The sequence below is a fragment of the Triticum aestivum genome, chromosome 5B, assembly GCF_018294505.1.
Source record: "Triticum aestivum cultivar Chinese Spring chromosome 5B, IWGSC CS RefSeq v2.1, whole genome shotgun sequence".
NCBI classification, from domain to species: domain Eukaryota; kingdom Viridiplantae; phylum Streptophyta; class Magnoliopsida; order Poales; family Poaceae; genus Triticum; species Triticum aestivum.
The window spans coordinates 455,151,778-455,167,301 of NC_057807.1; the positions used below are offsets into that span (position 1 = coordinate 455,151,778).

At 47.1% G+C, this 15,524-nt stretch overlaps 1 protein-coding gene and 1 long non-coding RNA gene across 13 annotated transcripts; one reads left to right on the forward strand and one right to left on the reverse strand.

Moving 5' to 3' along the window:
- Positions 1–3,724: 3,724 nt before the first annotated feature.
- Positions 3,725–9,914, forward strand: LOC123112430 (uncharacterized). Its single transcript, XR_006455483.1, has 2 exons — positions 3,725–4,492; positions 9,000–9,914. It is a non-coding gene; the product is annotated as an uncharacterized lncRNA (long non-coding RNA).
- LOC123112427 (uncharacterized) lies at positions 8,784–14,808 on the reverse strand. 12 transcript variants are annotated; one of them, XM_044533409.1, is made up of 6 exons: positions 13,654–14,808; positions 13,241–13,383; positions 11,466–11,661; positions 11,271–11,344; positions 10,615–10,672; positions 8,784–10,527 (listed from the first exon to the last, which is right to left on the reverse strand). In XM_044533409.1, the coding sequence occupies exons 3-6, from the start codon at positions 11,542–11,544 to the stop codon at positions 10,247–10,249; spliced, it is 492 nt and encodes a 163-aa protein (XP_044389344.1). In that variant the 5' UTR covers positions 11,545–11,661; positions 13,241–13,383; positions 13,654–14,808; the 3' UTR covers positions 8,784–10,246. The 12 variants fall into 12 exon arrangements, 2 of the variants coding, with proteins under 2 accessions (XP_044389344.1, XP_044389343.1); XR_006455479.1 differs by having other exon boundaries at positions 10,615–10,659; positions 11,470–13,383; XR_006455480.1 differs by having other exon boundaries at positions 11,470–13,383.
- Positions 14,809–15,524: the final 716 nt, after the last annotated feature.

The window sequence follows — 15,524 nt, forward strand, 5'->3', positions numbered from 1 at the left end:
TGCGTATTCATCGCGGCAGTCTTTGATCTTATCTTTAACAAGGAGGAATCTGGCCCAAAATTGATGGACCGTTTCCTGGGACTGTTGTCTGATGTGGATAAGATCACGTGTATCTGGGTGCGTGGGCGGATTTAAGTCCGAACCCTAACCCAATCTGGGATCCGGAGTTTGATAAACTTCCGAGCTTAACAGTTCGGGCTTCGGGATATGAACCAATTTTTCAAGCCCACAGTTCGACTCTAGGTTCAGAGTATGAGGCACGTCTTCCCGAGGGCGGGTGTCCGGCTCTGTGAGCTCGGATATCCGAACATAGTTCGTCCTCAATATATAGGAAGAGTTGTTGTGTTGCTCCTCCACTACCGCTATCTGATGGGTGATCGGTGGAGATTCAATTTCTCTCTGATCGGGTTTAAGCCCAATCTGATCGTAGTCTGAAGCGACCTCCAAGGCGGCAATGCGATCCAGAAGTTCGTTTAAAGACGACAACTCCGTCGGACCCATCTGTTTGGAGTATTCGGAGTTGACACGGAGGCGATTTTCGATGACCCGAGAAGTCATCGTCGGCCCGATGGCCGAACGAGCGGTCATAATGAAGCCGCCCAACCGGAGGGTTTGGCCTGAGGCCAGGGCTCCTCCAGAGGTGATGTTGTCCTTGATAACAAGGCGAGCCATCAATCCTGTCTTCGACGTCACAGCAAAACTCTTAATGAAAGCACCAATGTCGGTGTCAAAACTGTCGGATCTCGGGTAGGGGGTCCCGAACTGTGCGCCTAAGGTCGATGGTAACAGGAGACGGGGGACACGATGTTTACCCAGGTTCGGGCCCTCTCTATGGAGGTAATACCCTACTTCCTGCTTGATTGACCTTGATGAATATGAGTATTACAAGAGTTGATCTACCTCGAGATCGATATGGCTAAACCCTAGAAGTCTAGCCTGTATGATTATGATTGTCCCCTATTAACTAAACCCTCCAGTTTATATAGACACCGGAGGAGGCTAGGGTTGCACAAAGTCGGTTACAGAGAAAGGAATCTACATATCTGAATCGCCAAGCTTGCCTTCCACGCCAAGGAGAATCTCATCCGGACACGGTAAGAAGTCTTCTATCTTGTATCTTCATAGCCCAACAGTCCGGCCCATGTATATAGTCCGGCTGTCCGAGGACCCCTTAATCCAGGACTCCCTCACCCGCGAAGTTGAAGTGTCTGCACGGTGTGCGTCAGATGGACATGGCTGCATGCAACTTGGTGGAAATAGTAGGCGCGAGTAGCCACATATTGCAGCTACACTTAAGGCATGCATGGACGTGTGGCCAAGTGAGTCAACACGAACAGCTGGCCGCACCAAGCCAACCACGCCCGAGAAGGGCGCGTGACAACGTGGGTTGGCCTCGTGCCACGCCGACGGCTGGCCAATGTTGTACACCGTGAGCATGCGTGAATCCTGGGCCGCCGTGTCAGATCGTGTGTGGAGTGGAGGCGAGAGTTGGTGGAGGCCACGATCAGATCGGTGCAACAGGCGATGACGGACCAACGGAGAACGACAGGTGGAACGACGGATGATGGGCGTCCCTCGGACGCCGCGTACCACGCCAAGTCGCACAATCGAAGCAGAGGTTGGTGTAGTCGACGTCGTACTCGGAGTAGAGACGCGTGAAGGTCGACGGGCGGTGGGCGACGCAAACTGATCTTAGATCGGAGAACCTAAAAGAAAACGCCGATTGAGACGACCGACGAGAGAGAAAACCGGAGCGAGGGCTCGGGAAAAAGACTCTCTAGGGCAGCCGGTCAACACGACCGGCGAACGAACCTAGGTACGGGCGGCACGGCCCCCGGCGGCGGTCATGAAGGCCAACAGCCCCGGGGACGGCGCGCAGGGCGGAAGCGTCGGGCGGCGGCTAGGGTTGGATCGATTAGGCTGAGCCTGGCATCTATATAGGAGTACCATGATCTACTTCGAGTATAAGACAAGACAGGACCAAATCCTAGTCTATCTCATATTTCCTATGTGATCCTTCTAACATATACCATGCGATGTTGCTCCTTGGGAAGTACATTTCCAACCTAGGAGGAAGGTTCTCATTTCTATGTATACCAAATATCATATGTTTGCTCCTTGGGAAGTACATTGAAAACGAAAAAGACTGGCTTTTCCAACCTAGGTAAGGAAGGTTCTTATTTCTATGTATACCAAATGACTCGATGTTTCAAACTTAGTGATTCATAATGAAACTTTGAAAAATATCTGGGTTAAGTGTGTCGCGATACCCCGCAAAAAAAAAGTGTGTCACGATGTTCTTGCTATTTCTTAATATACATCCTATCGAGGCCGAGCATGTTCAAGTGATGTTCTCCTCAAAATACATTTATGAGATCCATCTTGGTTTGCCAAAACAGTGGGATTGAATCTTACATCTGCAGTACAAGAAAATGATCTTTGCTCGCAATTTTTCCTCTTGGCGGGAGCTTTACTAATGAATACTACAAGATTCTCCGCGCGTTGCTGCGGAACCATTTGCAACCATGTTGTCATATAAAGAATCAGTAAAAAATATATAATATAAACTTAATGGGCTATGTAATCTTGCAAGATGTACATTAAGATTAAGTGATGATTTGGAATATGTTCAGTAAATGTTTCTAATAATAACGCAATACATATTCAAAAACTAACTCCAAAACCAATGACAAAATCGGAGCACCAACTATTAGACCTGCAAATGAACCATTGAATGTTTTCTCTAAATCCCGGAAACTGGTTTCTGGAAAACAAAGAAGCACAAGCTTGTATTAGACTAAATCTTCAAACGAAGAAATAAATGATTAAAATGGCATGGTTTTCTAACCTTCCAACCTGCAGTGTCTGCTCCACCGAAACTCAAAGAATGAAAAAAGAAAAATAGGATGCATCTACTTAGGGTGTGTTTGGATTGCTGTCTATAGCTGCCTAGCCAAAAAGTTGGTCGTAGTATGGGCGTTCGTTTGGATGGAGACCAATAAATTGGCTCGCCTCCACCGCATCAGCATTCCTAGTTCATTTTGATGCCAACTTTTTGCAAGCTGCGGGCGATAGAATCCTGGGCCAAAATTTTGGCGTGCCCACGCGTTGGTAATAGTGGCGGCGCCAGGTTCTAGAGGATGGGTATTCATTTTGTAAGAGGGTATTCATTTTGCCAAAATCATCACTGTTTTACAAAAAAGTCGCTTGTTTTATATAAAATTTCAATGGTCTTTCAAAATCTTGGGTACTCAACCAAATACCCAAGAAGATCCCTGGCGCCGCCCCTGGTTGGTAAGGCCAGCTGGGCGGCATCCCACGCTGATGCGGTGCAGGCAAGCCAATTTATTGGTCTCTATCTAAACGAATGCTCATACTTGATTAACGACCAACTTTTTGGCTGGACAATTATGGACAACAATCCGAACACACCCTTAGAGCAAGTACAATAAGGTGACGTAGGCGGACTGTAAGACATTAAATATTATATTCTTGCTTACTTGAAAGAGAAAGAAGAGAATCGGACTACTAGTTAACAGCCGGCTGCAGCACGTGCTCCTAGGTACTTTGTGAGAGAGTATGGTGGCCGTGTATCAACAAAGTAGTATATATTTATATTTAGCTATTATACTTGTTGGCTATGAGCTTGGCTATATGTGACATGACAACATCGTATAGCCAGCAGCTGCTATATTATTAACCATGCTCTTAGTACTCCCTCTGTACCGGGGGGGTTTTAGTACATTTTCCGTCACGTTACAAGTTATCTTCGTTTTCCCAAATTGCCCTCCTTCTCGCACAACCACTCGCTCTCTCGCTCGCTCGCCGGCCAGTCGTTCAATCTCCCCGTCGCCTCCCTCTCCCTCTCGTCGGTGTCTTCCTCACTGCCGCCTTGCTCCCCACCACCCTGATTCGTACCCCTAACCCGCAACCCGCTTGTCAAAGGTGACATTTTTACAGCCGCGCTGCTCGATCTGTGAGCGGCGGTGCTCGATCCGTCGGCGGCGTCGCTCGATCCGTGCTGGAGCAGCGGGAGGAGGACGGCGGTGGTGGATTGGAGACCGAAGCAGCGGGAGGAGGACGACGGTGCTGGATTGGAGACCGGGGCAGCGGGCTTCTTCTATTCTTCTCTTCTGTCCAGAAGCAGCCGCGGCTTGTTGACCTGCGCGCCTTCGTCCTGGCCGTGGCCGCTACCTGAGCTGCCCGCGAGGCGGCGCGGCATGTGGGGGTCCCGATGACCTTGAGGAGGAAGGCGAGCATGGTGCTCCCGCCTCCATGGCTAACATTGTGATGCTGCTGTCGTCATCTTCCTGGTCGTCCTTGGCGTGCTTGCCTCCTGTGCCGCTGCTTCGCCGGACGATGTTGCGCAGGAGGTGCGTCTGGCCGCAGAGGAAGGAGGTGTGCGTCTGACCGAAGCAGAGGGAGGACACCGCATGCGCCTGGAGCACCGTATAAGCGTCACCGTCGTCGTCCACTCCATGCCCTGCATCAGGTATAAGCCCTTGAGCATTACAGTACTGAATATCTTCGCATGAGCACTCCTCATTTCTTGTATGTGTGTGCAACAATCAGTAAGATTGAGAAGATGATGCAACAATTTAGGATCATTGAATTTAGGATAGCTGAATTTACAGTAGTCAAATCTTTGCTGTACAGCAATTCAAATAAACCTGAATTTGGAGTAGTCAAATCTTTGTTGTACAACAATTCAAACAAACCTGAATTTACAGTAGGATAACTGAATTTGGAGTAGTCAATTCTTTGGACCAATTACAACAAATTACAGTACTAAGGTGCTGTTGAGATGACTACACTGTTGTCAATTCAAATAAACCTGAATTTACAGTAGGATAACTGAATTTGGAGTGGTCAATTCTTTGGACCAATTACGGCAAATTACAGTACTAAGGTGCTGTTGAGATGATTACACTGCTGTCAATTCAAATAAACCTGAATTGACTTGCCAGTGTTGTATTTGTCCCCTTGGATTATTTGCAAATTTTATGTAGTCAAGCTTGCAAATTGGATTTGCTGTAGTCAACCTATTACATTTGCCTGTTCTGAAAATTCAGTTAATTTGCTACTCCTTTGCAAGAGGTAGATGTAAATGTTGAGATGTTAATTCAGTTAATTTATATGCACCTAAATTTAACTCCGCCTATGTTGTCTCAACATAGTCGGTCCCAAGCCCGGGTAAAGGAGGAGGGTTGTGATAGGCTTGGCGAGCCAACGTAAAAACTCAGCCACTCTTATGGAGATGAAACCCAAAAGATTTTCGTTGGGGCGTAACCCTCTCAGCAACGCGCCACATCGGAACCCGGGTGTGGTGGAAAATGGGCAAGGGCCGGGCCGTCACCCCTCAAGTGGCGCGCCGTATCTTGATCCGGATACGTGGCAAGTGAGCGAGGATCGGGTCGTCGCATCCTTAGTGGCGCGCTACATCGGCGCCCGGATGTAGTGGAAAATGAGCAAGGGTCTTCGCATTTGACTTGACGAGTGCGAAGGGTAAGGAAGCTAGCCGAGCCTAGGAGGATTCGCTTAGGTAGCTGGAACGTAGGGTCTCTGACAGGGAAGCTTCGGGAGCTAGTTGATGCAGCGGTGAGGAGAGGTGTTGATATCCTTTGCGTCCAAGAAACCAAATGGAGAGGACAGAAGGCGAAGGAGGTGGAGGATACCGGCTTCAAGCTGTGGTACACGGGGACGGCTGCAAACAGAAATGGCGTAGGCATCTTGATCAACAAGAGCCTCAAGTATGGAGTGGTAGACGTCAAGAGACGTGGGGACCGGATTATCCTGGTCAAGCTGGTAGTTGAGGACTTGGTTCTCAATGTTATCAGCGCGTATGCCCCGCAAGTAGGCCACAATGAGAACACCAAGAGGGAGTTCTGGGAAGGCTTGGAAGACATGGTTAGGAGTGTACCGATTGGTGAGAAGCTCTTCATAGGAGGAGACCTCAATGGCCACGTGGGTACATCTAACACAGGTTTTGAAGGGGCGCATGGGGGCTTTGGCTATGGCATCAGGAATCAAGAAGGAGAAGATGTCTTAAGCTTTGCTCTAGCCTACAACATGATTGTAGCTAACACCCTCTTTAGAAAGAGAGAATCACATCTGGTGACTTTTACTAGTGGCCAACACTCTAGTCAGATTGATTTCATCCTCTCGAGAAGAGAAGATAGGCGTGCGTGCCTAGACTGTAAGGTGATACCTGGAGAGAGTGTTGTACCCCAGCATAAGCTGGTGGTTGCTGACTTCCGCTTTCGGATTCGTGTCCAGCGGGATAAGCGTGCCAAAGTCGCGAGAACGAAGTGGTGGAAGCTCAAGGGGGAGGTAGCTCAGGTGTTCAAGGAGAGGGTAATTAAGGAGGGCCCTTGGGAGGAAGGAGGGGATGCTGACAATGTGTGGATGAAGATGGCGACTTGCATTCGTAAGGTGGCCTCGGAGGAGTTTGGAGTGTCCAGGGGAAGGAGAAGCGAAGATAAGGATACCTGGTGGTGGAATGATGATGTCCAGAAGGCGATTAAAGAGAAGAAAGATTGCTTCAGACGCCTATACCTGGATAGGAGTGCAGACAACATAGAGAAGTACAAGATGGCGAAGAAGGCCGCAAAGCGAGCTGTTGGTGAAGCAAGGGGTCGGGCATATGAGGACCTCTACCAACGGTTAGGCACGAAGGAAGGTGAAAGGGACATCTATAAGATGGCTAAGATCCGGGAGAGGAAGACGAGGGATATTGGCCAAGTCAAATGCATCAAGGACGGAGCAGGCCAACTCTTGATGAAGGACGAGGAGATTAAGCATAGATGGCGGGAGTACTTCGACAAGCTGTTCAATGGGGAGAATGAGAGTTCTACCATTGAACTGGACGACTCCTTTGATGAGACCAGCATGCGTTTTGTGCGGCGCATCCAGGAGTCTGAGGTGAAGGAGGCTTTAAAAAGGATGAAAGGAGGCAAGGCGATGGGCCCTGATTGTATCCCCATTGAGGTGTGGAAAGGTCTCGGGGACATAGCGATAGTATGGCTAACCAAGCTTTTCAACCTCATTTTTCGGGCAAACAAGATGCCAGAAGAATGGAGACGGAGTATATTAGTACCAATCTTCAAGAACAAGGGGGATGTTCAGAGTTGTACTAATTACCGTGGAATTAAGCTGATGAGCCATACAATGAAGCTATGGGAGAGAGTCATTGAGCACCGCTTAAGAAGAATGACAAGCGTGACCAAAAATCAGTTTGGTTTCATGCCTGGGAGGTCGACCATGGAAGCCATTTTCTTGGTACGACAACTTATGGAGAGATATAGGGAGCAAAAGAATGACTTGCATATGGGGTTCATTGACTTGGAGAAGGCCTATGATAAGATACCGCGGAATGTCATGTGGTGGGCCTTGGAGAAACACAAAGTTCCAGCAAAGTACATTACCCTCATCAAGGACATGTACGATAATGTTGTGACAAGTGTTCGAACAAGTGATGTCGACACCGATGACTTCCCGATTAAGATAGGACTGCATCAGGGGTCAGCTTTGAGCCCTTATCTTTTTGCATTGGTGATGGATGAGGTCACAAGGGATATACAAGGAGATATCCCATGGTGTATGCTCTTTGCGGATGATGTGGTGCTAGTTGACGATAGTCGGACGGGGGTAAATGGGAAGTTAGAGTTATGGAGACAAACCTTGGAATTGAAAGGGTTTAGGCTTAGTAGAACTAAAACCGAGTACATGATGTGCGGTTTCAGTACTACTAGGTGTGAGGAGGAGGAGGTTAGCCTTGATGGCCAGGTGGTACCTCGGAAGGACACCTTTCGGTATTTGGGGTCAATGTTGCAGGAAGATGGGGGTATTGATGAAGATGTGAACCATCGAATCAAAGCCGGATGGATGAAGTGGACCAAGCTTCTGGCATTCTATGTGACAAGAGAGTGCCACAAAAGCTAAAAGGCAAGTTCTACAGGACGGCGGTTCGACCCGCAATGTTGTATGGCGCGGAGTGTTGGCCGACTAAAAGGCGACATGTTCAACAATTAGGTGTAGCGGAGATGCGTATGTTGAGATGGATGTGTGGCCACACGAGGAAGGATCGAGTCCGGAATGATGATATACGAGATAGAGTTGGGGTAGCACCAATTGAGGAGAAGCTTGTCCAACATCGTCTGAGATGGTTTGGGCATATTCAGCGAAGGCCTCCAGAAGCTCCAGTGCATAGCGGACGGCTAAAGCGTGCGGAGAATGTCAAGAGAGGGCGGGGTCGACCGAATTTGACATGGGAGGAGTCCGTTAAGAGAGACCTGAAAGATTGGAGTATCGACAAAGAGCTAGCTATGGACAGGGGTGCGTGGAAGCTTGCTATCCATGTGCCAGAGCCATGAGTTGGTTGCGAGATCTTATGGGTTTCACCTCTAGCCTACCCCAACTTGTTTGGGACTAAAGGCTTTGTTGAATAACTTTAGTGGAGCACTCCATTTCTTATGCACCGGAGCTTCTGAAGGCCTGCGCTGAATAACTTGACCAAATTAATCAAAATGCTCCACTAAATAACTAATGTAACTTAAGATTTTTTTTGTCATATGAGAACTTAGTGCATAAAGTTACTCCTAATTTACTGTCAAATTACTCCTAGTGTTGACATTGTTGACTCCTAGTTTTCACACTATGACAACAACAGTTTGGAGTACTCCCATTTGGTTTAATTTAAATGCACCAATTATGATGGGAAAGAAGGAGACAGGTTGCTTTTGTTATGAGTAAAAATGAAATGGAGTGCACTGTGACAACAACAATGAAGAAGACATGTTTAATTCAAATTCACTGTGACAACAACACTGAATTAGGAGTACAAGATGCCATGAGGAGTAAAAATGGAGTAGCTCGCCTAGATCTGATTTGTCAATTGATCATGTGTACCTGATCTTGCTCTTGTTGATTTGTCAATTTCACACTAATGATCTTGTTGTTGCTGATGTTCACACAATTGACCCAAGTCTTCTTAACTGCAGTTTTGGCAGCTCCAATACTCCAAACTGTTGATGGACAGATGGACAGATGGAAGGAGCAGCAGAGCGAGCTTGATCAATACTCCTATCCCTGTATGTACTCCAACACAGCAGAGCGAGCTTGGTCAACACAACAGAGGTTGATCAACACAGCAGTATTTGTACTCAAGTCTCCAACACAGACTGTTGATGGCGCTGGCTTCTGTACTCCAACACAGACTGTGGAACCAACTTACTGCTCCTGTGCATGAATCCGGAGAACCAGAGTGGAGAACCAGTATCTACTCCAGCAAAGACTCAGGCGATCAACACAGACTGCAGGACTGCCGGCGAGGAAGAGATCAATTGGAGTGACTGGTCGACCTGGCTGCTCGCCGACGAGGTCAATTGGCCGGATCAGGAGCTCCGGTGCATGAATCGAGGAGGGCGTCGGGTTGCGCTGCTACTGCTGGTCAGTGCGGGGAGGAGCACGGGCGGCACGACAGGCAGGAGCCGCGGGCGGCTGGAGCCTGTGGCGGACGACGAGGGAGATGCGTATGGCAAGGACGGACCTTGGGTTCTCGATCGGAGTGGAGGAAGGCGGCCGGCGGGGGCGGACGCCGGAGCTGCAGCGGAGGGGTGGAGCCTGGCGGACGGGAATAGCGACGGAGGAAGAGGACGATCCGAGCGACAAGTGTTTTTCAAATTGGGGGTAGTTTCGTACTTTTTTTCCTTTTCATCTGGTCGGAGAATTGCCCCAATGACAAATAAATCGGTACAGAGGGAGTAATCTGCCCCTCTGTAGTGTTATAAACGTTCTTATATTATGGGACGGAGGGAGTAAATGTCATTCTGCTAAAAGAACATGCTAAAGAAATTGCATGCATGCTTATGGGTATCATTAGATGGCAAAAAGAAGTTCTCGGACTCTTGAATGGATGCGTGAGTGCTTGCATGGGCTGCAGAAAATTGCTGCTCCGGAACGGGCAAGCTGAGTGGTGTGCGTCATTTGGAGTGAACGAGATAGCAAACGGAGATGGGGCCGGAGGATGCCACCATTTCACCGTACTAGTGAATGGGGCGCGCCCATGGCGCGCCGCCTGAAGGGTGACTGGGCGGTGCGAGGTAGGACAACGCCCATCCAGCAGCCTTTTTTATCACCTTTACAATCAAGAGCACATTGATTAAAAAAAAGACCGTTGCTTCAGTACCATCCACATCTGTGTATTTCACCTGATCAGTACTATAAATTCTATCTCTCTACAAGAACACTATAGTGACCTGTAAGCTTGTTGCACTGCGCCAACACAAAGGCCAGCATGTCCTGTCGAGGTCGTAGACGACTTGTGTGTTCTGCTGCTAGTCGTTGCAGATGACGGTCTGGTCCCGGCCATCATGTCTAGCACCAGGCACATGACCTGCACGCCGTGGTCCTCGAACACGTAGTACCCGCAAGGCAGCTCCCAATCGCTGCCGTCCAGGTGAAGCGCCAGCGACGACACCAGCACAGGCGTGGCACACCGCCCCCGCCACTTTGAGAACGGTGCCGTCGCTGCCAGTGCAAGGCAGAGGTCCAGCTCAGTTCAACAGGCTGTACCTCCTCTTTGACAGCTGAGGAGGCTGGGAGCTCTAGTATTACCTGCGTCTCTTTGACAGCTGAGGAGGCTGGGAGCTCTAGTATTACCTGCGTTACATGCCTACTCATAAATTTAAAACCAGCTTGGTTAAAACCTCATATAACTTTCAGAATAAAACATGGCGAAGCAGAGTTCTGATAACAAAAGCATGCAATGAACCAGGATTTTTGATAAATAAAATCAAGAGGCCATGTTATGCTCCAACAAGATATACTGCAATAGTCAGTTCTATCATCAAACTGATTATTATATAATAGATGATGCATTGTTCAGGCATGTTCTGGAGATAAGCTTAAGATTTAAAACTGAAAATACACTAAAATCAACTAACATATACATCCTCATAACTAAAGTAAGCACAAAATGAGAAAGTTACAGTTTTTCAACATATTGCTTCTAGGTCTGTACCACACTATACATTAAAGTAAACATGCCCCCTAAGCAATTTCAGATCACCTTTCGAACTACCAAGTTCATCTAGAACTGTGATAACACATAACAATGAATAATCCATCTATGCGAAAACACCCAGAGTCTATTCAAGAAGACCGCCTCGACAGTGCAGATATATCAAACAGATCAGTCTAAATTTTAAGCACTAACAAATTCAGTTTTTTGCTGCTCCCTAGAAACGGCAAAGCGATTTGCGGTCTCATACCTCTCGCCTGAGGTCGTCGCTGACACCTCCTTCATCCCCGAGATCCTCCTTCGGTGCTCCACTTGCTTCATCATCTGAAAACAACCCGCGCGCCACACCACAGAGGAAACACCAAATCAAGCGGTTAGCAATTCATCACTACCATATAGGCATCGAATCCGATCCGATAGGCGCAACGAAAGATTCAAAACCCACTCACTATGTCGTCGTCGTCCAGGAAGGCATCCTGAGCCGGCTCTGGCTTCCTGAAGAAACTCCCGAAGAAACAGATCATCGTCACGCGGACCAAAAATGAGACGAAGATTTTACCTAGATCGGGCGCGACCAGTCACCACTACACTGCCGCGACCTCGAGCTCGGAGTTCGACTCCACCTTCAACCTTCTGACAATCTGCAGTAAGCAAAACGGAAGCGAGGTGAGCAAACCGTCAAACCGATGGCAGGCCCAATAAACATGCATGTCAATGAAGCAATATTCTCGAACGATGTACTTTCCTTTAATTATGTGTTGCAGGATAGAAAACTGAAGCCGTACTCGACTCCCTTTGATGTCAGGCTGGATAGAGCTCTGAAGAACTACTCTGCATGAGTTACTGCTTGCTAAGTTTAAGAGTTAAAAAAGTGTTCTGGTTGTGTGGATAGGCTCTGTTTCTACTCTTTGTAGGAAGAATGATTCATAGATTTGGAGTCTACTCCAACTGAATTTTGTGTACATTGAAATGGAGATGCATCAGTAATTTTGTGTACATTGAAATGGAGAATTAGGCTTGGATTCCCATTACTCTTATCCTACCTCAGCAATTTTGGGTTAGGATAAAACCATGGGTTTTCCCAAAATAAAATAAAACAAGCCCAGTAAGAAAGTAACATAAGAATCAAAGCCTAACAGAGAATTAGGCACTTCCGTAGGCATGTCAACAATCAGATATAAGTACAGTGCTTATGAAAATTAAACGACATACTTCTAAAACACCTAATTGGCAGCATTAAGCTTCTACGATATCTGCACAAACCAAGTCTCTCACACATGAGTTGCAGCTTAATTAAATAGATTCAGAAGAGACACGGGTACATATATCAGTGCATAAACCACTCTTCTCAATGCTCAGTTGGTCTAAGTTCTGGTATCTTCATTCTTCATATCCTCCAAAAAAATATGCTTTGATGTGCAGAAACCAGACCACTTCAAGTTCTAGTGAATTATACAATTGTCACTGAAATAGCATAAGCACTTGCATTCCTATGTACTTTAGATAATGTGCTTACATAAAAAATCAGTTAATGTGTATAAAGCTAGAAATTATGAAACTGACAACTAACAAAAAAAAAGAGTTGTTAGTGTGCTCCTCGCAAAGAAGCATACAAGGCTTATGTTATTAATTTATCTATTTATATTTTTTAATGTTGCGCAACCAAAAAGTCTTACCAAGTCTAACTGATTATGCCCATACTATACTTTGATACATTCCAGTCATTTAAATGTATCATAACACAGAATGTGGAAGCTGAAATAGAACACCTATTTTTGCAAATGAGAATTATTGACAGCCAGGTCCTTTTGTATATACACTGCTGAATTTAATTAAAGAGGACATTATCATCTCTAGCAGAGCAAACCCTATAAATAGAATAACTGTTAACTTACAATCTTACGAACCATCGGACATGCAGCTAATTTGTAATTTATGTATCCACACAAGGTGTCGTAATTTATACGAGAAAGCTAACGTTCAGAGTAGAATTGCTTCCTATTAGTATTTTTTAAAACGAGAGAACTGACAGCAAAGTTTAACACATCCTGTCCTTTGCATTTCTTAGGCTCCCAAAATAAACTTGTCCACAAAAACATATCGTACAATAGTGGATTATAAAAACTCAATAGAAGTATTAGATATATTTTAAACCGCGAGAGCAGTTAAAAACTAAAACATATAAATCTGCAAGTGAATTATCAGCAGGTGTAATTTTACTCTGAAGTTGAGGTTTCGCCATCCGAGTTGAAACACCAATTGTCAGCAGGATCATCTAGAAGAACTGAACATTTCTCTTCAAAAGTGATGTCTGAAGGGCATTCACATTATCTGTAGCAAACTTCATAGAACTTCTTAATAACCTGAAACAGAATCAAACATCGAATTCCCAGTCAAGAAAGGGTCCTGGTATATACAGGGTGGTGCAAATGATTGCGTACTGGTGACACATCAAATCAGCGTGAAAGAGTGGAGATCATAATTGCAGGTTTGAACTAAAGTATTCTTAGTGTCGATGGCAAGGTACAGACAACCACATGACCAGAAAAAAAATGCAGTAGAGCAAGGAAATTATTTTACACTCAGGAATCCATCAAAACCAATTGGTAATATGCTAATTGGTTGGCACATACCCACTCCAAAAATGATCACATCCAAGCCTCCGTCTCTTGCCCTTCCCGCATCTAATCAAAGTAATAGATCAATGACGAAGTGCATCCCATTTGTTCCAATCTTCACTCTCTTCAGCTGATTGCCTGATTCTAAACACCCACAGCTCTGGATCGTCCAAGTGAGACACCAAAAATTTCTCGCTAGGATCAACACCCATCGACCATATCTCAGTGTGGTGGCCTTGCCATCAACAATTTGAAGGCAGTGTTGTGTGTCGAGGTCCCAGACCCGGATAAACTTGTCCTTGGAGCAGGTCACCAGCTTCTTACTCGAATCCAGGAACACTAAATCAGTTACCTTTATGTCCTATAAGTGCAACACTGAGGATAAACCTCTCACCGGGCAAATCCAAAATCGCCAATTTTCAATGTAATGGCATCCCCATCGGTTGATAGCAGAAGGTTCTGTGTGATTCACAGCTAAATCAATGCGGACAAAATAATGCATCTCTGAAGATATTCAATGGATCAAGTAACCAGGCCAGATAAATAACTGTACAAATTCTTCAGAAAAGAAGATTGGGGGCGAGCTTCGTCTTGGGCGGCGCCGACGTCCACCTCGAGCACGGCCGCGCGAGCTCCGGGAGCCCTAGATCGCGGCCACCTCGAAGCAGTTCTTATGGACCACGCCCTTGACGAGCAGGTGCCTGCCGGCAAGGGCGGCGGCAGCGCTGAGCGCCGGATCTGGTCGATGATGCTGCTTCTACCCCGGTCGTGGCCTCTCTGATATCCTCCCGGTGGCTCCCCCGATCTGGCGACGCTGAGAGAAAGGAGCAGAGGAGTCGGCGGCTGCGTTGGCGTGCGGATCGAGAGGAGGCCGCGTGCGTGGGGGAGAATGCGAGGACGACGACGGCTGCGGTGTGAACGGCTCTACCTGCTCCGCCATCCCTGCGGCCATCCTGATCCTCCTCCTCCGTCCAACCTCCGCGCACAGAGAGCAGCATGGGCGGGGGAGGCGGAGCCCGGGGTGGGGAACCGATGAGGTGGAGCTTGAGGGGCGCCCCTGACGGCGTGGAGGAGGGAAAGGTGGAGTGAAGCAGCAGGGGCAGAGGGAATTGGGAGGACAGCGGCGGCAGCAGGGATGCGGACGGAAATGGAATAGGCTAGGGTTTTTCTCGCGACGACAAAACGAGCAGCAAAAACGAAACGAGAAAACCAGCCCAGTCCCTTGCGCCCACGTGGATGTCGCGAGAGGGCGCCCTTTGCGCGACTCTAAATTACTAGGCTGGTTGTAATGGGAAGTATCATATACTAGTATCATGTATATGATACTAGTGTATGATACTACCTCGCTAATGCATAGTATCATATCTTAGTATCATGTACTTTCTCCGTTCCTAAATGTAAGTCTTTGTAGAGATTCCACTATAAATCGCATACGGATGCATATAGATGCATTTTAAGTTTAGATTCATTCATTTTGTTCCGTATGTAGTCCACCTAATGGAATCTCTACAAAGACTTATATTTAGGAACGGAGGGAGTAGTAGTTTATTTATTGACATGCATGACACATAGTTGCATAACATTTATTATGATACGGTATCATGATATGATACTCAACCCTCTCTTTCTTCATTTAATTTCATGACACCTCATCAAAATTGCCTAGTTGGCATGCATGATACTAGCATTACAACCAGCCTAAGCTTCCAGGATTTACTGCCCTGTGGTTAATCAAGGTTTTAAGCGGCACCCGTGGCCCCACCCGTAAGGGGATGGATCGTGGTTTTGAGTCGGTTTGACCACACACGTACGTTCCCTGCCCTCTCCAACCTATCCGCTGCGCTTCCCTGAATCCCGATCCCCTTCTGTGTGCCGGCCGTTGCGAG